Source organism: Rattus norvegicus, chromosome 5, assembly GCF_021556685.1.
Source record: "Rattus norvegicus strain SHRSP/BbbUtx chromosome 5, alternate assembly SHRSP_T2T, whole genome shotgun sequence".
Lineage (NCBI taxonomy): Eukaryota > Metazoa > Chordata > Mammalia > Rodentia > Muridae > Rattus > Rattus norvegicus.
In genome coordinates this window covers 28,101,892-28,125,381 of record NC_141538.1, presented here as the reverse complement: position 1 = coordinate 28,125,381, position 23,490 = coordinate 28,101,892, and the positions used below count along the sequence as shown (strand labels likewise).

Sequence of the window (23,490 nt, the reverse complement as noted above, 5' to 3'; positions counted from 1 at the left end):
TGCATTACCATAGATGCCTAGAACAAATGAAACTCAAGACGGATGATCAAAATGTGAATGCTTCACTCCTTCTTTAAAAGGGGAACAAGAATACCCTTGGCAGGGAATAGAGAGGCAAAGATTAAAACAGACACAGAAGGAACACCCATTCAGAGCCTGCCCCACATGTGGCCCATACATATACAGCCACTCAATTAGACAAGATGGATGAAGCAAAGAAGTGCAGGCAGACAGGAACCGGATGTAGATCTCTCCTGAGAGACACAGCCAGAATACAGCAAATACAGAGGCGAATGCCAGCAGCAAACCACTGAACTGAGAATAGGACCCCCGTTGAAGGAATCAGAGAAAGAACTGGAAGAGCTCGAAGGGGCTTGAGACCCCTTATGAACAACAATGCCAAGCAACCAGAGCTTCCAGGGACTAAGCCACTACCCAAAGACTATGCATGGGCTGACCCTGGACTCTGACCTCATAGGAAGCAATGAATATCCTAGTAAGAGCACCAGTGGAAGGGAAAGCCCTGGGTCCTGCTAAGACTGAACCCCCAGTGAACTAGATTGTTGGGGGGAGGGCGGCAATGGGGGGAGGATGGGGAGGGGAACACCTATCAAGAAGGGGAGGGGGAGGGGTTAGGGGGATGTTTGCCAGGAAACCGGGAAAGGGAATAACACTCGAAATGTAAATAAGAAATACTCAAGTTAATAAAAAAAAAATAAAAAATAAAAAAAAGATTCTGAAAAGGCCATTCAGAAATTCTCTAAAAATGAAAAATAAAATGGTTTAAATGCATTCATGCTAAAATTATCAGTGACACTATAAGAAATATTACTGAGATGATTTAAAACAAAATCTCTTCATTTTTGTATGTGAGAATTCCCAAAAACCATGTGGAAAAGGTCTCCTCTCAATGGTAGCTACTAGCATGATGAATAAACAGTTAACTAGTGTAGAAATAGAAAAATACCAGTAGTTGGCTTAAACAAACATTTGCACTCTTCTTTTTTGCTCCTTCTCTGCTCAAATCTTTAGTCACAGATCCTTACATATTTCTCCACATAAAAAACAGTCATAGTAATGTGCCCTGTTAATCCCAGCACTGGGGACAGGGCGACAGGCAGATCCCTGTCTTAGTCAACTTGCTGAGTTCCAGGTCAGTGAGGGGTGCTGCACAGCCCCCCAAACCCCTATCCTCCCACCTCTCACCCACAACCTTCCACCTCTCCACTCTCCCACTCCCCTACCCAATTAAAGATGGATGATTCTTAAGGTAACTCGAAGTTGTCCTCTGGTCTCTAATGCACATGAACATACCCATGAGAACCCTTCTGCCGCGCGCGCACACACACACACACACACACACACACACACACACACACGCACACTCCTTTGACCAAGTGCCTATTTTTGTCTTAGATTATGAGGAAACAGTTTGACTTGAGTAAAAAGGGCTTCAACTTGATGGTGTAAGCAAAGAGAGAACACATGCTCTGTGGTTCCTAGGCAACCAATGAAGCCTTCCAAGTGTTAGAGGAAGTCTCCCCAGTGCAGAGAAGAGCTGAAGCAGAGACAGAGACTTTTCAGGGTTTGTTCATGGAGCTTTAGAAAGAAAAGCCTGTAGTATCAGTTCCCAAAAAATCCATACGGTAAGTTAAGAACTTCTGCAAACCTCAGAAGTACTTTGAACTATATTTAGGGTCTCTGTGGGATGAGTTGTCTATTAGGAAGTAAGATATATAGGAGAAGTAAGCTAGGAAGAGTTAGAAACATTATAAAGCCACAGACCCTTGGTCATAGTCACTAGACTGATACCATAGGAAGTATGAAAAATGGCACTTCCTTTTTTTTTTTTTTGATTATTGTCCAGCCAACCAGAAAATAATGGTCGAGTGTTCCCAGCAGCCACAGAATGCTAGCTGGGGACTGCTAGTATAAGAAAAGACAGCACAAAGGCTTGTTATTTTGCTCTCACTAGACCAAGGTCCCACCTGTAAGATGGACTGATTGGGAGGGGAAGAAAAGAAATAAAACTGGGTTCTTTCCTTAGCCACTTTAAACTCTGCTTACGGCCAGCGGGTGATGGTGAAAACTGTCTATATTCCTGCTACAAAAAAAAAAATGGAGAAGAGGAATGCTCAGTTCCAAGATGGCCGCTGAGTTTGCTCTGAGGAAAGTATGGGCTTGACAGTGGTGGGATTCCAACAGGCCTCCCTGCCTTGAGAGCCTTGTTCTATCACCAATTACTAAGCTCTCTCAACCCCCAATTCCCAGTTTTCAATGTTTTCTTGGCCTGGGCCTCTTGCATGGCCTTACTGCAGAGCCATCCATTGTATGATGATCGGGGCTAGGAAAAGTTTAGCCAGTCACACAGAGCCTCAGGTCTTTCCACCCCAGCAATCTGCACTTCGGCTGTGAGTCCTGAGGGCGACTGTAGGATCAAAGATGGTGTCCCGTTAGCTGGAAGAGGTGGTTTCCTAAAGCTACAGAACTTCTAACCTGCTTACACGATCAACTCAGAAAAGCACTTTGGTTCATAGTGTACTGATGACAGGGCAGAGGAAAGGGGTAAAAAAAACATGAAGGGCGTCAGTGGAGTGGGGAGCCCTGTGCTCGGAGTTCCTTTCCTGTGTGGGCCAGGATGTAAATACAGGTTATGTTCAGGAATAATGAAGAAGGGAGAATCACTAGAAAATATCGGATGACAGGGGCATGAGTTAGCCAGGCAGTTATCCTAGAGGCTTTGAGGCCAAGGTGATAGACGCCTGAAGGATTGGCACTTGATGATGATCATGTGAATCACATGTTACCCGTGCCATAAGACCTCTAATACACATGTGCTCCAGGAAGCACAATCAGAGAATGTTGTAGCTTATAGTATCTACTCCTTCTGAGCAGCATTTATCCCGAGACCTGACCTCACCCTGAAGATAAAGTCCACCATCTTTTAGTGCTTGAAGCAATCCTTTTCACTCATCATCTCTCCTGAGAGTGAAATGAAATATGAACTGCCAGCATATGATAACTTACGTGGCATTTACCAGGTTCTTAACCCAAACACACCCCCGCAACCAACTATAAATAATGGAGCTCAATATTGGCGTCAGACTCATTTTCTAATTTGAAAGAGTTAACAGCTAAACAACAAGAAGGAAACAACTATTAGGCAAACACGTGGCCCAGATTCGTCTTTTACTCCTTGCTCTGTGTTCAGTTCATGCCAGTCACAGAGTATCTTTGCTCTGTGCTGGTCTGATTGGGAACAGTGGCACTGCTGTGGGACGCTCACTCTGGCTGTGAAGAGTTGGCAGTTTATGTGTTTATAAGGAGTCAGCTCTCCCATTTTCAGCAGAAATTCCTTGAATACAGCTTGTTTCCAGAGGCTACTCTGGTTCTTGAGTGGTTGCTGTGCGGACTCACACAATGGCTTCATTCTCCTCCCATGCTTGCCTTTTAATTTCTCACCACTGCTTACTTGTGGCTGCCCACAGTTTGGGAATGGAATAAGTGACCAGTGAGCTGTGTCAGCAGTGCTTATGCAAATAATACTTCTCAAGTTGAGAGCTGTTTGCGAAGACGTTTTCTGTTGAATGATACTTTACTGGGTCAATGTCAAATGCCATCTCTCACGTGCAGCTTCACGGTGCTTTGTGTACAACCATTTTTTAACTTTTGCATAGATAGCTCGCCATGGATATATTTCGGCTTGAGAGATACTGAGCAGTTCGAGCTAAACAAGGGGAGGAGGGTAGTGTGGCTCTGGGCACTGGGGAAAGATAGCCTCAAGCAGAAAAGGTGAGTCCAGAGAGTACAGCATAGAGTCAGTGCTGTCAGCCTTGCTCTGTTCTGGACACTGGCTTAACCACAGACCTTACACAGCTCAGTGAACACAACAGGCCTCCCCATTGGGCTGTGGCTAGACTGTATCATCTCCTCATTACTGTTTGTAACTTAGATTGTCTTAGGTTAGGCACAAGTGCCATATCAAGGTATTTTTTCATTTCGATTTTCTCAGACTCTGGGAGGAAAATGGTGTTTGAACAATCTCTTAGGACACACCTATACCTTTACACAATTGCTTTTGTATGCATCCATTTTGGTAACTGAGTTCCTCATTTTTTCGTCTTTTGTTTTATAACTAGAACAATTAAGTGGCATGTGACTCCTCAGAGAAACAGAGGGGGGAAACCCACCAGCTGCTATCATTTGTGAGGTAGCAGCTCAGAGACCATTTCTACCGAATACTCACAGGTTAGTGTCCCCTCTGGCACCAGGAGAAGCGGCTTTGGGGATCATCTAGGCTATAACCGTTCTTAACTCCATATCTGCTGAGAGAGAAGGGAAAGGACAGCATTAGAACAATTCCACGAAGGACTGAAAAACACTCAGGAATACTACCTCACACTTACAATGCACAATATGAAGTGATGTATTCCCCAAAGTAAAAAAAAAGTGGTTTCATATATATTAATAGATATCTTTAGAATAATGAAATCTTATTATCCTGCAGGGGACCGATATTCCCTGTTAGTTTCACGCTGCCAGGACCTTTGGCACAGTTCCTTAGAATTTTGTTTTGGTACAGGCTCAATCGTTTGTCATGTGCTCATGAACTCGCAGAGCAGATTCAAGTTAGGATGACATCCTTGCAAAAAAAAGGGTGGGGGTGAATTCATACGAATTTCATGTAACTCATGCAGTGCTTTTTCACAAACTCCCAAGGATTCAGGTTCACTGCAGTAACCGTCTTCATTGTAAGGAAAGTTCACCTGCTTTATTCAGTTAGACTTTATGAAAGTTAAAGGTCACTGATGCTAGTGTCAGGATAATCCCCTCTAGATCTCAGACCTATTTCAGAGGGTGGTGATTTCATGAACACACGTACCACACATACATATATGCAAGTACAATACCTACCTACCTACATACATACCTATACACGCACACACACACACACACACACACACACACACACACACACACACACAGGTAGAGAGAGGGGAGAGAAAGGGAGGGAAATAGGGGCTTACTAGATCTGCAAGACATTTAACTGTATATTTTGAGTAAAATGATCTTACAAATTGAATTCTTGAGTTTCTCCACATTATTTTCTACATCTCAGTTACTTTTTAACAACTCCACCTAAATAGCCAGAGTATTTCCTTTTATATAGCTCGCATTACCTGTGGTTGAAATTAACTTTTACTCTTCCACACTTAGCTTCCTCCCTATGTGTAAGACTACCTACCTTTAAGTTCAAGGCTTAAGAATAGTACGGTAATTCTACCAATTTCCTAGCAATAGCCATTACTTCAAAGTTTTTCATAAGGAAGTAACTTAGAAGCTTGTCTGTAGTAAAAAAAAAAGCCATGTTTTTGTTGCAAATGACAGTTTACTAATTTATTGAAACATTTTTGGGAATACTGTAAATAGAGAAAGCTTTAAAACGTTCTTGTTTTTATGGCCATATTTAGTTTGGCTCTCAGAAATCCATCTGAGAGGTTTCTTTTTGTGATTAATGCAGAAATATCAAGGTGCAGAAAATAAGTATCCATTGAATGCTAATCAGTTCATGGGACACCTATATCAACCCACACAACTAAAGTTCAAACACAGAGGAGAGGAGACAGAAGATTTGCAAGATCAAAGGTCTTAAGGACTGGAGTGGAGCAATGCTTCCTGGACATAGGACCTCTGTGTTCATGGACTCACAGGAGCTGTGGTTGTCATTCAAGACCTGCATAGGTTCAGGGCAGTGGACATTCCAGCTCGCTGAGACAATATGTGTTTTCTAAAAGGCATTCGTTGCTGTTAAGATTTATTTATTTGTGTGTGAGTGCTCTATGTACATGTATGCCTGCATGGCTGAAGAGGGCATCGGATCCCATTATAGACATTTGTGAGCCACCATGTGGGGGCTGGCAATTGAACTCAGGACCTCTGCCAACATAGCCAGTGCTCCTAACCATTGAGCTAGCTCTCCAGCTTACCAAAAGGCGTTTTATCAAGAATGATAGAGTTTGCTCACTTAGGTCCCAATGATGTAATCCCAGAGACCTCTCAATCAAGCATGGGCAGAAGTTAGGTTGTGTAGGGTCCTGTAGGTTGTGTAGGTTGTGTTAGGATTAGAGTGATCTGTATCTTTATGTTCCTAGCACCCCCACTCACCTACACTTAGAGGATACCTCTCATGAATACACACTGTACAACTTTGTTACTGAGAAGAATCCTTTAACTTTTAACACTGTTACAATGTACAATTTTTGGACAAAGTTAGGAAGAAAGAGACGGTTTCTTAGCAACCTCTAGCTTACAACCCAAATCCCATACACACCCAATTGCGGCTTTCCCTTGAGCTCATACTTGTCCTGTTAGGTGTGCTTTATCTTTCCCTCTCCACAGCATCTCTCTCTCTCTCTCTCTCTCTCTCTCTCTCTCTCTCTTTCTCTTTTTCCCTAATAAGCGCCCCCTGCTTAAGATTTATATTAAAACCTGCTTTTAACAAAATCTCCAACTCAGTTTCTTACTGGATTACAGTGAAATGCTTTCCTTTGGGGCAGCCACAAATCCTGGTTTTGCTTGACTGGGGGTCTTGCTTGACTGGGGGTCTCTTGAGGAAAGGGGAACTATGTCTTCAGGCTCCGGGAAGAATGGAGTTGAGATGTGACTATGTCCCTATGGCTAGAGATACCAGGTGTGCTTTCTGACCTCCTGGAGACATCTGTCAAGAGTAGGTCTTTTCTAGGAAGGTTAATTTGGAGGTAATTCTGCATGCAGCCCGAGTTCACATCCCCTCTCTATCACCCACTCTGGGACATTATCGGATTCCTTACTTTAGCATTGCTGTGATCAAAATACCCAAAGGAAATCATGTAAGAGAGAAAAGGTTTATTTAGGCTCACAGTTTCAGAGAGACTTTAATCTACTGTGACTAGGGAAGGCATAGCAGTAGCAGCCCCCACTGTCAGAGGCAGTGTAAACCTATGGCAGCAGGAGAGCAGGCCTGGACTAATAAAATAACCTTCAAAGGTCTGCTCCTAGTGACCTATTTGGGCAGCCAGGTCCCATTTCTTGAAGAATCCCCAGCTTCCCAAACCAGAACTACAAACTGGGAATAATGGTTTAAAACATTTGTGTGAGATATTTTAGATAGACCCCCCACCACCCAAGCATGCACTCTATAATATTGCTCTGTTGGAAATTAAAATTCTTATTTGGGGATTGAGAGTCTGTTATTGATTGATTGATTGTAGTTTAGATTTCAGTATCTTACATTAAGTGATATAGATCAGTTTTGCCCTTCAGCTTCTCCTCATCCCTGTCATTGTTTCTTACTGAAATAATGTCCTCTGTGGGCAAGAAGGGGAACCCAAGAGAGAAGATCCTATAGGCAGAGGAGGCTCTGAGATAAAGAAATGCAGTAAAAGCGGACCACAACTCGCATCTTCTTAGTGTGAAAACTGAAAAGAAGGCCTTCTTTCTCCCTGTTCTGCAAAGCTGCCCTCAATGGGTTCCGCTCTTCCCCTGGCCGTTACTCAGCATTCACAGCTGACTAGGCAGAGGCCAGTGGAACCTAAGAATTGTCAATGGTGGCTGAGGAAACTGCAGGCTCAGGGGTCGTCCCACAGTAGTGTCTTTCTCTGGGTCTTTTGCAAGGGACTGCTGCCATGGTGGTCCAGAGCTCCGGGAAGTTCTTGAAGTTGACAGCAATGTATCAAACCACCGAATACTTCATGCTTTTCTGTTGCTCGCAGACACCAGGTAGGTAATTGGTAACACAAAAATGATGATGGTCTCTACTGGACCTTAGCTGGTTCATCCAGCTGCTGCCGTTTTTATTTTTAATACTCAGTTCTCAATTCCGAGGCAGTACACTGTACAAGCATAGGAGGAGATCCGTGGCTGGAAACATGAAGTAACTCTAGGTATTAGGGTGGTGAGAGTGTCGTGCATGGTTAAGAAAATAGGGTTTTTGAGTCATATTAACAATTTGATGTCTTAACTAAGGTTCTCCAAAAATACTGATGGCACAAATGGCGTAAATCCCTTTCTTTCTTTCTTTTTTTTTTTTTTTTTGACACTGAAAGGATCAAGGATCACAGTGTACTGGCGGAACTGTGACAAATTCCTTTCAAAAAGAGGGTTTGCACTCTTGGTACGTGCTTAGGCACCGGAACCAAATTCCCAAGAAGCCAAGAGGTGGTGCACTGCTCTCGGGCACCGCCCTCATACCCGCCCCATTCCGTTGGAACCAGAGCGCCAACGCTCGCGAGAGTCCTGCGGGCTTCCACGTTTGCCACGTTCCAGAGGATCAAGGCAGACTAGAAAGCCACAAGCTGCTGGGGCTTTGCAGCCACTGCGCAGCAAAAGACAAGCTTAGTCCTGCGGAGGGCTTGGGAGCGTAGCCTGCCCCGCCCCCTGCCAGAGGTCCTTGGGATTGGCTTGTGTTGGCGTCCTTCAAATTTGGTGGGTGGGCCGAGGCTGACGTGGGCGGGGCCGAGGCCGGGGGAGCAGAGTGCTCCTGGCAGCCAAAGGAGTCGCAGGCTAGGCGCACGCGAGGCTGGCCGCGCCGCTGCACGCTTGTGCTAGTCGTCCGAGGCGCGGTGAGCGCGGTGGACGCTGAGGCGCTGCTGCAGGAGTCCAGGAGCCCCGGTGTCCCTAGAGCACTCAGCAAGGCCCCGGTTCTCTGCAGTCCCTAGAGCAGCTCGCGATGGCCCCGCGCAAGAACGCCAAGGGCGGCGGCGGCAACAGCAGCAGCAGCGGCAGCGGCTCGGGCAGCGGTAGCCCGAGCACCGGTAGCAGCGGTAGCAGCAGTAGCCCCGGGGCGCGGAGAGGTCAGAGTCCCCGCAGGCCAGGCCCTGGCTGCGGGCGGGAGCCGGGTGGGCGCTGCAGGTCTGGTCTGGTCATCTGTCCGCCGCTCCTCTCCATCCTTAGCGAGGCTCCTGTGTGCGCGGGGCGAGGCCGCGTTCACCGGGTGGGGAGGCGGAGGGGTAGAATACGCCAGAGGGGGACTCTAGCACCCGCCTGCCCGAGCCTTGCACGGCCCTTTCCTTTCCTTTCCTGGTGGAAACCGCGCGTAGAGGGTCTTTTATCTTCTTGCAGATTTCAGGTCGCTTGACCCTGAGCCAAAGTCAGGGAAAGCAAGTTTCAGCCTGGCCAGCAGCATTGAGGAGCAGCTTGGAGGAGTGTATTCAGGGGCCGGGATGAGACTGGATGCATCGTTCTTGCAAATTATTTTAAGGAGTTTTGTTTCGTTTTCTTAAAATGTGTTACGTTTGCATTTTAAAATGCGAAGGGGTATCATAAAGTACTATAGGTATTTTTGTGTGCTCTCTTCCTTTTTCTTTTCTTAAAAAAACAAACAAAACAAAACAAGACAAAACAAAACAAAAACCAAAACAAAAAACCCTACTGGTTATTCACCTTTCTTCTCCATGTGCTTAGCCAGCAGAGTGGAGAACAGATGTTTTAAATCTGTTTCGTGTCATATTTCACCGGTTCTCAGTTTCTTTTATATTTCCTTTGACTCATATTTAGAATATTGGAACTGGAACACACATGTGTACTGAATGTGAGCTCTCAACATCACTGGAAATGATTTAGATTCTGTGCTGCGGTCCCTGGGCAGCCCATTATTATATGTCATATATAGATTGGATGGTTATGGTTTTATTAATATACGTCAGGAAAATAGATGAGCCAGCTCTGGTTTTTCTTCATGGCACTTACCGTCTTCGTGTATATTGTCTTTGTTTCACTCTCTTCTATTTATTCCCTTTTCTCAACTAGAATAGTTCTTTTCCTTAATAGATGTGCAATAAATATTTGATTAGAAAAAAATGAATGACTAAAGGTAAATGGGGGAAGTAATGCAGTTAGATCCATAGTACACAATGACATTTCGAGAACTGTTTGTATTCTTAATGGAACGAACTCTATGTACACAGTTTGAGGTCCAAGGCTACTGTAGTAATTAATACAAGTAAAAAGGACATTCTGGATCTCTGGCTCCTAAGTCGGCTAATTTGGCATAGGCGGCACCGCTGCTCTGTGGCTAGAGCTGTGGATTTGAACTATGTGAATGAGAAGAGCCTACTGAATGCTGAGGTACCGTAGAGAAAGCTAATGACTATGGTTTTAACGTTTTCTGTAGCTATTGGCTAGTGAAATGTGCTTTTGCTCCTGTCCTGGGAGCTGTGTGTGTGCACACACGGGGGAAGTGCTCTAGCCACTGAGCTACACCCCAGTCCTTCATCACTATCCTTTCAACTCCTGAGTAGACAAGTGACCGCATCCAGGGAATCCATTATGAGGCCAGTCAGTACAGTAAGTATGGAGAGAGTGCATCATTTCCCTATAAATAAACCAGTGTAGCAGTTTGCTGATCAGGTTAGAAAACACCAAGATGTATATAGTACTCTATTCTATCATTAGGATGTCTTCTACCTTATTCTGTCATTTGCTCACATTTTAGAGTGTCCAGGCTGTAATGAAGCACACTTTCATTCATAATGAATGAAACACCCGTGTTCTAAACCCTCCCCCCAAACCCAAGCCTAAGTTACATAGAGCGCATAATTCTTCCTAGGCCATTATTTTGAATAACCACTTAACCATTGAGTTCTGATTGGGTGAAGGAGAAGGCACCAGATGTAGAAACAAATGTGTGGTTCTGTTTATTGCTTTCTTACAGCAGGGTACCTGAGAGATAAACACCGTACTAAAAGAAAAGTTAACTTTATGTGGTCACTGAGGCAGGGACATGGACATGCAAACCAACCCTGGCTGCTTTAGGTGCAGATAACACTGCTGTGGCCTTTAGTGTCTTCTGGTTACAGAAGGTAGGACAGTTACTGCTTAACGGTTATCTTGCTCAGCCTGTGGAAACCCAGGTAGGAAGGAGGAGCACAGACTAAAATGCAGGTTTTCTGTCACACATCACTCCACCTCACTGTTTGAATGGTGGGTTCTTAAGTAGAATACGTCAGATCTTATAAGGGTGGGGAGTTGAAGTAGTTTGTCAAGTTTTCTTCTGGTATTTTCCATGGCAGAGTTACAGTCATTGCAGAAATTTGTGCTTTTGTCATTAACTAATAGGCCTTTGACCAAAAAAATGTTTGAAGTAGCACACTTGAAAATCCTAGTTTGAAAAGGAAACGCCCTAAGTTTGTCACATTGGGAATCTGATGTCAGTGGTGACTCATTAGTACTTAGATTTTTATGTAAAAGTATGATGAGTGATGGGAGATGTGTTTCATTCCCATAAAGCACACCTATAGGGAAAACATTTTAAAGCAGGTTTCTGCTTTTCATTTTCTTCAGCTCAGCTGAGAAATGATACAGTGGAATTTCATTTTACGTTTTTCAAATGCACTCTTTAGAATACGGAAGAAGGGAGTTTTAATGTGCATATAAAAATGTGCTTTACGCGGCCAGGGTTCAGAAGACAGGCATTTCACTCATAGAGTGTGCTTCATCATTAAGTGTCCAGTGGTCCCAGAAGGTCTTTTTCAGACAATTGATTGGGAAAGCTTTTCAGGAAGAGGGGACATGGTTGCCTTTGGGTTCATGATACAGTACAGAGGGGGCCAGTGCCCTGTATCCCCATTGTGCCCAGTGTCTTGACATAACCACCCTTTGCCTCTTTCGGCTATGGCTTGCTTTTATCTTGCCACTTACCAGGAGGTGTCGCTGTAGAACATGTTTCCTCTCCCAGTTTGAAGCTTCAAGTTATATAATGGCAATTGGGCCTTAAAATTATTTTAATCAGTCTGTACTCACCCAGGAACTCTTATCTGCTGGTGTTCAGTTCTTTCAAGATAGCTAACAGATTTTGAAATTTAATAATAAGCGTTCGTGTGGAACAACCTTAAGACTTATCAAGAATAAAATCTATCCATATATATATTTGATGTAAATTCACACAATCATTTGATGCATTTTAGTCATTGAGAAACACACTTCCAAATTTATTCTTCCCCAGCATTCATATACTTTTTGTGTCTCTTAGGTTACTAATGTACACAGTATGCTGCTGAGTGTGTCTTGGCTTTCTTAAAAGAAGGGGGCCCAGTCATGGTTCTTTTTACTTAACCAAGGGGATCAGTTAGAGGCAGTGGTTTAATACTCTATCAGTCATTTAAGGATAGAAAAATAGGAAGGCCATAATTTGCTCACTCTAAGAACTGTATGTTTTTGTTGTGCTGGTAGCACTGTTTTGCTAGTTTGGCCAGATCATATAAAAACAAGTTCTATAAAATTCTTGGAGGAAATTCTTTACAACCATACCATGGACTGGGAACTACAGACTCATAATTGCAGTCCTGTACTGATATCATCTGTCTCATAGAAATTATTAGAAAATACGTAGATAAGATTTATATTTTCTGCCAGTTAATAATACTATTATGGTTAAATGCTTATGTGCGCTAACTTCTTTATTTCTGGTTAGTATTAGATATTTTGTTCATGTGTACTGATCCCCAAAGAGAACAACAAAAACCCCATTTTTCTCATGAAAAGGCAGTGCAGTTTGGAACAAAGAATCTGATAGCCCAGGCTTAAGAAACATGTGGCAACTACCCAAAGACTATACATGGACTGACCCTGGGCTCCAACCTCATAGGTAGCAATGAATAGCCTAGTAAGAGTATCGGTGGAAGGGGAAGCCCTTGATCCTGCTAAGACTGAACCCCCAGTGAACATGATTGTTGGGGGGAGGGCGGTAATGGGGGGAGGGTGGGGAGGGGAACACCCATAGAGAAGGGGAGGGGGAAGGGTTAGGGGGATGTTGGCCAGGAAACTGGGAACAGGAATAACAATTGAAATGTAAATAAGAAATACGCAAGTTAATAAAGATGAAAAAAAGTTACCTTTTAGCACAATAAAAAAAACAAAAAAACAAAAAACCCCATCAAGCTCTCTTTACCAACTCATGCCAAGAATCATCACTATTTCCTTACTGCAATGCTTATATTAGACATAAATTTTGACTGTACTTTCTCTAATTTTGTGCACTCATTAAATTATTTTTAATGTTAAAAAAAAAAGAAGAAACATGTCTCAAGTCTCTCTGACATCTCGAACCTTAATCCATTTACTCTGTTTTGGTTCCTAGTACCAATAGCCTAAGCCAAATTTGATATGTACACTTGTCCAGGCTGATGGTTAGAGTGCAAAACCTGAGCGGATACAAAGTATACATCTTGACCCTCTATACTACTGTTACTCTGTAGCATGTTTGTTTCCAAATGCAGGATACTTTTTGCAGTAGACTGTATTGTAACTTTCTGAAGCACTCGATACATTTTTGTAAGCATTGCTTTTTTACAGCAGCCTTCCAGTTGCTGTTTGCCTGCTGCGCTCTTAGGCTTTTGTAACACTCTGTATCGTAGTACAACTCAGATACAATTTGCTCTTTTGATGCTCTTCCAGCTACGATTTAATGTCAGGAGAAGGACTTGGCCTGCATCTTCAATATGCTACTTCTGCATCCCCAGCAAGTACAAAATCCAACAGACTGTTAAGTCAATCCCATTTAGTAAAAACAACATAAAAATTATGTTGGCTAAGGCTAGAGTTGATAGTAATGTATAGTGCACTTCAAGATAAGACATTATTTTTAAAAAATTCACTATAAAAATCATATTTAAACATAGAATGTTTTGCCTGATTTACATATTATACATGTTGAAACATTGTAAGTTATTCCATTCATATGTATAATATTTCACTGTCAGTTAAAAATTTACTGAAAGCCATTTACGATTTACCAGGATAATATGAGGAAAGCTTCAGTTGTCTGTCCTTAAGCCTAGTGGTACCTGGCTGGCTCCGTCTACTGCCCCTGTGTGTAGCTGTTCAGTTTTGTTTCATGGGTAGAATATGCCATTTGTAGTGAACACATACCTGCTCCATTGTACAGAAGGCTAGCGATGAGATGCTCACTCCCTCTGTCCCACCACAGTGGTGTATTCTGGAATCCAGTCCATGAGCTCTGGTACTGCTGGGAGCCTGGGTGGTGGATTATCAGACTTTATAATTAATTTTACCTTTATTTTATGTTCCTCTGCCTTGGGTGTTCGCACATCTGTTCTGCAGTTGGCATTTTATTTCACGGATCTGATATGGTTCCTTTCAGCTGCTGGCCCGATCTTTCAATAGCAAGGCATTGAATGGAACTAATTCTGATCAGATCCCTGATGGCTGAAGACAAGCAAGTTATTACCTATTAGACTGAGAGATTTTTTACATTCCTTTTTCTCCACGAGCTTTTAAAGGGAAAAGTTACAGGAAAAGTGGCAGAAGGTTGCAGGGTGTCCTTCGGCCTTGAGATACAAGGAAGCTTGGCTCATTTTACAAGTGCCACCATAGGTAGTGGTAGGTAGTTTTTTTTTTTTTTTGCTCCTAAGCAGAGATCAGTATGAAAGGGGAGTGGGGGTGGGGGTGTCCGTTTCCAGAGGAGAGCCTTAGCCGGAGACAGAGCTCTTGCTGAATTTGGAGAAATGTTGACTCTTCTCTGTGTATGTCCACAGATCTAACCCAATGACTCATTCATTATGGAAGGTAGCCAGGGTTGTCTTGTTTTTAAAGTGGAAGAATATTGTTTGATAAAATAATCTCATTCCATAACCACCATTGTTATAATTTTGCTCCTGTTTGCCGTAGGCTCGATGGCCATTCCTGCCCTGCCAGACAGTCATTGTTAATATGTCATAACTATTATATTTCTCATGCCACGTATGCCTGTATGCAGAGTGTTAACATCCACTGTGTGTTTGAATTCAGTCATGCTAACGTGGCATGCTGGGAAGTCTCTTCAGCTTTAGGTTCACACGTACATATTGTTCGGGAATAGCTAACTTCTTTTCCATGGACAAAAGCTAGTGTTACAAATGTGTATTGAAAGACTATCTAGCATCGAAGTTTACCTTTCCAGTCTTTGAGTCAAAGTGAATTTTAATAACATGCTTCTGGCTGAATTTTCAAAATCGCTCCGAGTACTTGCTTTTTGAAACTACCACCTTTCACTTCATAAGTAAAACCCATCTGTACTTTTAGATCTGTATCTGTTGAAGTGTGATTTTTTTTTTTAACAGTATCCACTATATATGTGAAGGAACAAACCATTCTCACCTTGTGGATTTTCTTCTGGAGTATCACTTCTTAGCCATTCTTACATATTATGTATTGTATTTATAAATGTACACATGATTAAAATATACTTACTATTAAAGATATATTTTTAGAGTGATTTAAAATTTAAAAGAATTTCATTTCATGTGTATGGGTGCTTGTTTGCATATATATTTGTGCACCATATTCATGCCTGGTACCTGTGGAGACCAGTAGAGGGCATCCAATCTTTCGGGACTAGAGTTACAAACAGTTGTGAGCCACCATGTGGATGCTGAGAATTGATACTGGCCTTTAGAAGAGCAACCAGTGCTCTTAACCACTGAGCCACCCATCTGTCCAGCCCAAGATTTATTTTTCCTTTCTGTCTATGTGTACATTTGTGTATGTGCACAAGAGTACATGTGCCCTTGGGGGCCAGAAGAGGGCATCAACTCCCTTGGAGCCGGACTTACAGGAGCTGGTAAGCAGCCTGGCATTGGTGTTGGGAACCAAACTCAAGTCTCATGGGAGAGCAGGAAGAGCTCTGAACTGCAGAGCTATCTCTCTAGCACCAAGTGTGAAATAATTTATTGCTAGCATTATGGGCAAAAACTGCTTGAGAAGCCTGTCTGTATCCTTACGTATGGAGATGTGCATGCGCCTGTGTAACATGCAGTAAAAGTGTTTGGGACCTGGTTCTGGCTCAGTTTACCATGGTCTTCATTTCTGTGGCCACAGTTCCTCACTGTGTGCATATACTTCTTCCTGTTTGATCAGGCTGCCTGAGATTGCTGCTCCTTGTGCTCCACCTTCCAAACCGAAACCAGCTTGCCCCTTTTCTATGTGTATCTGAATATTTTTTCATGCTATGAAATTAGATTGGAGCTCTTGCCCTCTTGCTCTTCCCCTCTTCCCCTTTGTCCCCTCTCTCTCCAATCCCTTCTCCCTTTCTCTCCACGTGCTCATGGCGGGCCTCTACTTCACTTCTCTACTCTATTTCTGTTTCTTTTCTCTCCTCTTCCTCCTCCTCCTCTTCTTCCTCCTCTTCCTCCTCTTCCTCCTCTTCCTCCTCTTCTTTCTCCTCCTCCTCTTCCTCCTCCTCCTCCTCTTCCTCCTCTTCTTTCTCCTCTTCCTCCTCTTCTTTCTCCTCTTCCTCCTCTTCTTTCTCCTCTTCCTCCTCTTCTTCCTTCTCTTCCTCCTCTTCTTCCTTCTCTTCCTCCTCCTCCTCCTCTTCCTCCTCTTCTTTCTCCTCTTCCTCCTCTTCTTTCTCCTCTTCCTCCTCTTCTTTCTCCTCTTCCTCCTCTTCTTTCTCCTCTTCCTCCTCTTCTTTCTCCTCTTCCTCCTCTTCTTTCTCCTCTTCCTCCTCTTATTCCTTCTTTTCCTCCTCTTCCTCCTCTTCCTCCTCTTCTTTCTCCTCCTCCTCTTCCTCCTCCTCCTCTTCCTCCTCTTCTTTCTCCTCTTCCTCCTCTTCTTTCTCCTCTTCCTCCTCTTCTTTCTCCTCTTCCTCCTCTTCTTTCTCCTCTTCCTCCTCTTCTTTCTCCTCCTCCTCCTCTTCTTTCTCCTCTTCCTTCTCCTCCTTCTCCTCTCCTTCCTCCTCTTCCTCCTCTTCCTCCTCTTCTTTCTCCTCCTCCTCTTCTTTCTCCTCTTCCTCCTCCTCTTCCTCCTCTTCCTCCTCTTCCTCCTCTTCCTCCTTTCTACTCCCCTCTCTCTCTCCCCCCCCTCTTAACTCCCCTCCCCATGCTCTGAATAAACTCTATTCTATACTTAAAAAAAAAAAAGATTGGAATTGTTTGAGTCATAGCATGAATTAACCCTTTTGGGTATTGAGTATTTTATTAAACCCAAAGTGGTCGTATGAATTAATATCCTACCTACAGTGAATTACAGTAGTTACCTTTCTTGTTGCCACTCTCGATAAAGTTTAACATTTGTAAGTTTGGCGCATGTTAAGTACTCTTACGTGGCTAAGGTTTGCATTTTCTTGCGTCCTAGTAAGATGTGACATGTTTGTTTCTTCTGTGACTTTCTTGTTCATACTATTCCTTGGTGTTTTTAACTTGTATGTGTGCGTGTATTGACTGTAGAGTGTGTTTCACAACCCAAAGCCTTTTGTTTGCTTGAGTGGCAGGTCAAGGACTTCTCTGTTCCATCATGGATTGTTTATACTGCCATTTCCTGTGCTATATTTTACTCAACAGAACTTGATGCTTTTTGTATAGCAATAATAGAACTTTACTGCTTTCTACTAAATGGTTGAGGCTTTTGTGTTGTCACCATCGTTTGGAGCCTAGATGGTGACATTCCTTTTAAGTATGATCATCAAATATCTGAAAGTTTGCTCTTTTGCATTTGGATCTCAACAGCACTAGTTACTGTATGGACCGTTCAAGTGGAGGGGATCTGTTTTAAATATTTGTTTTTTACAGAGTAGGTAAGGAAGCGTTCTGTAGTTAGCATTCATATGGACTTTGCAGAGTCAGTCTTACCTTTTTCTAAGCCTTGAACCATGTTCCAGGAGGAGAGACCCATGTTACTGAGTGCGCTTTAGCTGTGTGTGAAGGTTCCGTGTCTGAAAGGACAGGTCACACCCCCTTTCGCTATTGTTCTTTCTGTGTATGGCTTTTTTTCTGCATTTTAGAACATTCTTCTCAAGGTTTTATGAATAATTGGGTTTTTTTTTTAGAAATGTGGGTAGAATATATTGAATTTATAGAATAATTTGGGACAAATTATATCTTTATAATATTGAATCTTATATCTGAGAATAATATAACTTTTAGATTTTTAGTTTTATCTAAAAGTTTATACATTCCCCAATGTCTCACTGATCGGAAGAGAATTCTAGAACGTAGTCTCTGTCTTTATTAGCACAGATGCTGTATACTGTTGCAGTGTATTGAGACAGTACAATAAATGCAAGTACAAATGCAAGTTGAAAAACAAGAACTTCGGTACACTTTAGTTCACCTTAAAATGATCTACCTCTAATTCTACATATGGCCAGCCTTATCCCTGCCCTTCTATTTGTCAAACAGCTCCCTCCCATTTTCCTATCTCATTTCAAAAGCTTCCACATCTGCTGCTTGGTGAGTGGAAGTTGATCCCGGAGTCGATATGGTGAGCCAGCTGGCAAGAGGCTCTCTGCCCCTCCATTTGGAACCTTTGATGTTGCAGAAGCAGTTCAGTCGAGAATCTTGGAAAGAGTGTGTTCTCGTAGGACATGAAAGGCCATGGGCTTATGCGGTTCATCTCTGATGCATAGTTCAGTGAAGCCCCTCTCCTTCAGCCGCAGAGGTCGCCTGGGAGTGAAGTTGAAGAGTCAGGCAGTACCAGCCCCACAGTTAAACCTTAAAATCATGGTGCTCTCAGCTGTTAGAGCCCCTTGATCCCAGCCTGCCTCAGAGCAGACACAGTAAAGGTTGGTGTGTGAGTGCTGCACCTCTTCACAGAGTCCTTAGTGAACCGGGTGCCATCTTCTCTGACCTAGTGCAGTTACCTGACTCCCTGGGAACTCTTCTCCTCTCCCCCGTCCTAAATTAGTCTTCCCACCTAATAAAAAGAGTGAACTCCACAGAAACCTTTTGCTCTGTTTACTCTATCATGCAAAGTGTTAGCCAGTGAATGCCAGAGACACCCTTTCCCTTCTCTTCAGGTCTTTCTGGCCAAAGTCAATGGAGACTGTCTACAACCCCAGTCTAGTGGGCTCTGTTTGCCCTTTGCTCCCTAGAGGATCATTTTTCCAGTATGTTCCAGTAGGACATCTTTTCTAGATAACCATTCTCCATAGCTTTAACCACACATTGATGGACGCAGTTTCCTGAACAGTAGAAGGAAATAATACCAATAATGGTACAGGGAATAAAATAGCCGCTACCGCTCAGACATTGAATGCTTATCTCTGTTTTAATATTTGATTCCATAGTAATTGTCTGTGTCTCCTTTTGTAGATGAGAAATGGAAGGTTAGAGAAATAGTTTGCCAAAGAAAGCTAGCAAAACTTGGAGCTGGAGTACGGATCCCAGTGTTGAGTCTGAAACTGCTGTCACAGAGCACGTTAGAGCATCGTTTGTCACTTAGACTACCCAGACCAACTCTCACCACAGCCTGATGTCACAGCAGACCTTATAAAGTAGAACCGAGATCACAGGCACTTTTTATTGAGAAGTTCTGGTAGTTCGCCAAAATTGTGATGTCAGCCGACTCCAGAGCAGGGTCTGCCTCCTCCTGGGCCCCCTGTTCATCCCTTTGTCATCACGCTCTGAACAGCACTGTTCCTGGAGTGCGCAGCCTCTCTCTCGCCATTTTCTGTCTCTCTCACCATTTTCTGTCTGACCCCGGTGTATTTCAGCAACAACGTTCTCCATCAGTTCATAAGAAATAAAATTGTTGGGGTGCAGTTTCAGTGTGTGGTATGCTTAAAGTTCATCGGGGTTACCAGCAGGAGTTGCTAGGCTCTTGCTCCCCTGACTGGCAGCCGTTGCCAGCATGGCTCAGAACTCCGAGACTCAGAAAATTACACGTCATCTGCTGTGTGCCAACTCTTGGTCAGAAAAGGGGTGATCTCAAGCTCTAGAATATTCGTTAATAAAGATCTGTGTCCTCAACCAATAGGACTGGGAACCAAACCAATAGTTTGGGAAGAGGAGGAGTCCAGGCCTAATTCTTGTGAGCAGGTGACTTAGCATGCCAGCCACCTTGCCTCTCGCTGTACGGCATCCCTTTCTGCACAATGCATGGCTTATTAAACTGTTTCACTTTTGTGCTTCAGTTTGCCTTCCTTTCCTTGGAGGTGCCCCGCCCCCAAGCCCCGCCCACAAGCGTGCTTCCTTTGCCAGCTTCTTTAGAGCAGGTCTACTAACCTCCATTACCAGACTCACCATTTTCTTTGGAACGTGTGGTATGGCTTCTCCGAGAGCTGAAAGCGCAGTCCACACAATTGTCTCCCGCCGAACTTAACCCATATGCGAACCCAAGCTCTTCTGCTTGCTAATGGAGGTAAACCACCAAACCTCTCCAGTGCTTCTCAGCCTTTCTCCGTCTTCGCGACGAAGGTGATGGTACTTACTTCGCAGCAGGGAAGAAGACTGACTACAAAGTCGATTTCATTCAATTCCACTCAAAGCAGATGTGGATCTGGCTCCGGATGTGCAGGGATCATTGGCTCAGATTGTCTCCTACGGACCTTTTTCTCTGCTCCTTCTCTCCTGTGGGGAACCCAGGAAGGAAGCAGCCAGTAGCAGCGAGGAGAAAACCAAGCAGGGCTTCCCCTTGCATTTTCCTCAGAGCTAGACTAGCTGCTTCTCCTGCCCTACTTGGACTGAGGTTGTCCCGTGTGAACCTGGCTGCCGAGTACCCACTGTGATGGATTAAAGAGGCGGGACCCACCATGCAGCCGCCATTCCGGCCTCTCAGCTCTGAGGCTTTTGCCTGGAAGTAGCCATGGCCGCTAGAGCCAGGAGGAGAATATCACAGTGTTCCAATAAAACCTGATTATGGGCACTGCAGCTGAATTTCACATAAACCTCACATTATGAAGTTTCTTCTGATTTCCTTTCAGCTCTTCTAAAGCTAAAATCAGGCTTAGTGCCTGGATCATTCCCAAACCCAAACAAATAAAACCAAAACCAAAGCCCTAAACCTTGGGACCTTGGCCATGGTTTACTCTTACTTAGGATACTGCAGAGGCTGGGGGTTGCTGTGCTGTAGATAACGTGTTTTTGTGTCTGGTGTTTCAGAAGCTGCCTAAGCTAGGTCCTCTTTATATGGTGCACCAGTCTTGAGCATCGGAGTAGGTACTCAGTCCACAGAAAGGCAGACAGCATTGGAGTGAACACACACAGGGGAACGTTTCTGTTATTAGCCCAAAACGCGATGACAATTAGCTGTGCTGTTGTCTCTTTTGCTTTCGATGTTTTGCTGTTGAATTTCAAACGTGCTATACGTTCTCAAAGATGACCTGTCTCGGGGGATTTCTTGGGCTTGTGCTAAGATGACAGAAATCCTATTGAAAAGTGTTAGAGCTGAAAAGAATTCTAAGAACATGTGTACTTCGTGTACATAGAGAATGGTCCAGAGAGATCAAGTCCATCCAGTGTTAGATACAGTAGATAGCTCACTCGCGACAGGCTCTTCCTCGGCTTCTTGGGTCACACTTGTCAGTTCCTTTGTTCTCTGTCTCTCTCTCCCTTTCCATCCCCCTACCTCTCTCCCTCCCCCTCAGTGTGTGTGTGTGTGTGTGTGTGTGTGTGTGTGTGTGTGTGTGTGTGTGTGCGCGCGAGCGTGCAATATTTGGAGAAGCTTCACTTATTTGCAAGGTTTCAATTTTCCCTTTTATTTTTAAACATGACTCAAAAGTATGGTCTAAAATTACTCATGTAAATACTGAAGCGTGGAGTCATCTGCTGAATTTTTCTTCTCCTTTTTGGGTTTCAGATTCGAAATTCCTTTGTAAGAATTATGACTATGTCCTCCTTAAAACTAAGATTTGCCAATTTTCATTAAACAATGCCAGATTATCAAGTAGACCAGATATTTATAGAGTGGCTTGCCACGTTAGCACCTGAGTTAACACGTTTGAAATTCAACAGTCTGATTTTCCCGAATGACGACATCCTGAGACCCTGTTCAGCTTTTGTCTGGGCAGTGTGAATTTTACCACCTTTCTAGCTTCTCCTCACTGGATTGTAGGTTCAGTTGCCTTTTTGACTCACTGTTGTGGGATAGGGCAGAGATTTAGCTGAATAAACAAATGAATTCATGTTGAAAAAAAAATCTGTAGGAACCATTTAAAATTTGCCATCGTAAGGGTTAGGCTTGCCTCCCACAGTCCACACTACCTCACAGAGCTGATCCGTTTTGCCAATCTGAACTTAATGGTGACCCAGAACTTTTTATGTAAAGATAGTATTTTTAGCTAATGCTGTCTTATCGTATTTAAACATCATGACTGTGCTTGGCTCTCTTCCTGTGCATTAGCACGTGTGGATTTTTTAAAATTAGATTCTTCTCTCATAACAACACATCCTGATGGTGATTTTACCTCCCTTTGCTCCTTCCAGCTCCCTTACCCCCCACCTTCTCCCCAGATCCACTCCCCAATTTCTCCTCCTTTAGAAAGGAGCTTGCCTCCAAGAGGTGACAGCAGACAGAACAAAAGACGATATAATAAGAGAAGGTGAAAGCCCTCTCACTGTTGCTGGACAAGGCAACCCAATAGGAGGAAGAGTCCCAAGAGCAGGCATGAGTCAGAGACACCCCTGGTGCCGCTGTTAGTGATCTCATAAAAACACCAAGCTGGACTGGAGAGATGGCTCAGTGGTTGAGAGCCCTGACTGCTCTTCCAGAGCTCAAATCCCAGCAACCACACGGTGGCTCACAACCATCTGTAATGGGATCTGATGCCCTCTTCTGGTGTGTCTGAAGTCAGCTACAGTGTACTTAGATAGAATAAATAATTAATTAATTAAAAAAAAAACACACCAAGCTAACAGCTGCAACATAGACACAGAGGACCTGGTGCAGACCTTTCCAGGCCCTGTGCTAGCCACTTCAGTCCCTGTGAGACCATGTGAGCTCTGCTTAGTTGGTTCAGTGAGCCATGCTCCCCTGCTGTCCTCCATCCCCTCTTGACTCCTACAATCCTGCCTTCCCCTCCTCTGTGGTGTTCTCTGAGCTCGGAGAGTAGAATCCCAATGGAGGCCTCATATTTAGACTTGGCATGATGTCTGGCTGTGGGTCTCTGCACCTGACCCCATCTGCTGCTAGAGGAAGCCTTTCTGATGACGACTGGTCAAGACACCCATCCTAGGTCTCTGTGCTGTCCGGTCTCTTGTTCCTGGCTATCCAGGGAGTGTTTGGCATGGGTTAACTTTGATGGTGACCTAAAACTTGTCATGTAAAGCAGTATTTTAAGCCAGAGTTCTTGGGTTGTCATCTTTAAGCTCTACGACTGTGGCTTTCTGCCTGAACAATAGCATCTGTGGACTTTGTATAAAGCCTGAAGAATTGCACTTTGCAGCAGGTCAAACATTTGGGGGGTTACACGCTCCTACAGTGAAGTTTAGAGCAAAAAGTTAGTGAGATCGGAATTGTGGGACATCTCTGAACATGGTAGTGATGTTGGTCATAACTCTGTGTGACTGGGATACATTGTGATGGGAACACAGGCAGACATATGTGTGGGGTAAACAGAATCAGAATTGTGTGCATGTTTTCTTTTTCCATTAACTCTACAAATATTAGGAGTTGCCTTATCATTGTGTTGGGACAGAAGTCACTATTTGTATTCTCTTTCAGATTTTTGTGGAAATAATGTGTGTACTGGTGTGATCTGTGCAGTGAGGTTTAAAGAAAAGGATCAGGCCTAGAAAGGGCCAA

At 43.7% G+C, this 23,490-nt stretch overlaps 1 protein-coding gene across 7 annotated transcripts in view; it reads left to right on the top strand.

Annotated features, from left to right (window-relative positions):
- Positions 1 to 8,509: 8,509 nt before the first annotated feature.
- Positions 8,510 to 23,490, top strand: part of Asph (aspartate-beta-hydroxylase) — a 212,298-nt gene continuing 197,317 nt past the window's right edge. For 6 of the 7 annotated variants that reach the window (XM_087548657.1, XM_087548654.1, XM_087548665.1 and 3 more), the window contains exon 1: positions 8,510 to 8,831. In XM_087548657.1, coding sequence (XP_087404783.1) covers positions 8,708 to 8,831 — 124 coding nt within the window. In that variant the 5' untranslated portion in view covers positions 8,510 to 8,707. The remainder of the gene's footprint in view (positions 8,832 to 23,490) is intronic. The other variant, NM_001401939.1, reaches the window with a different exon arrangement.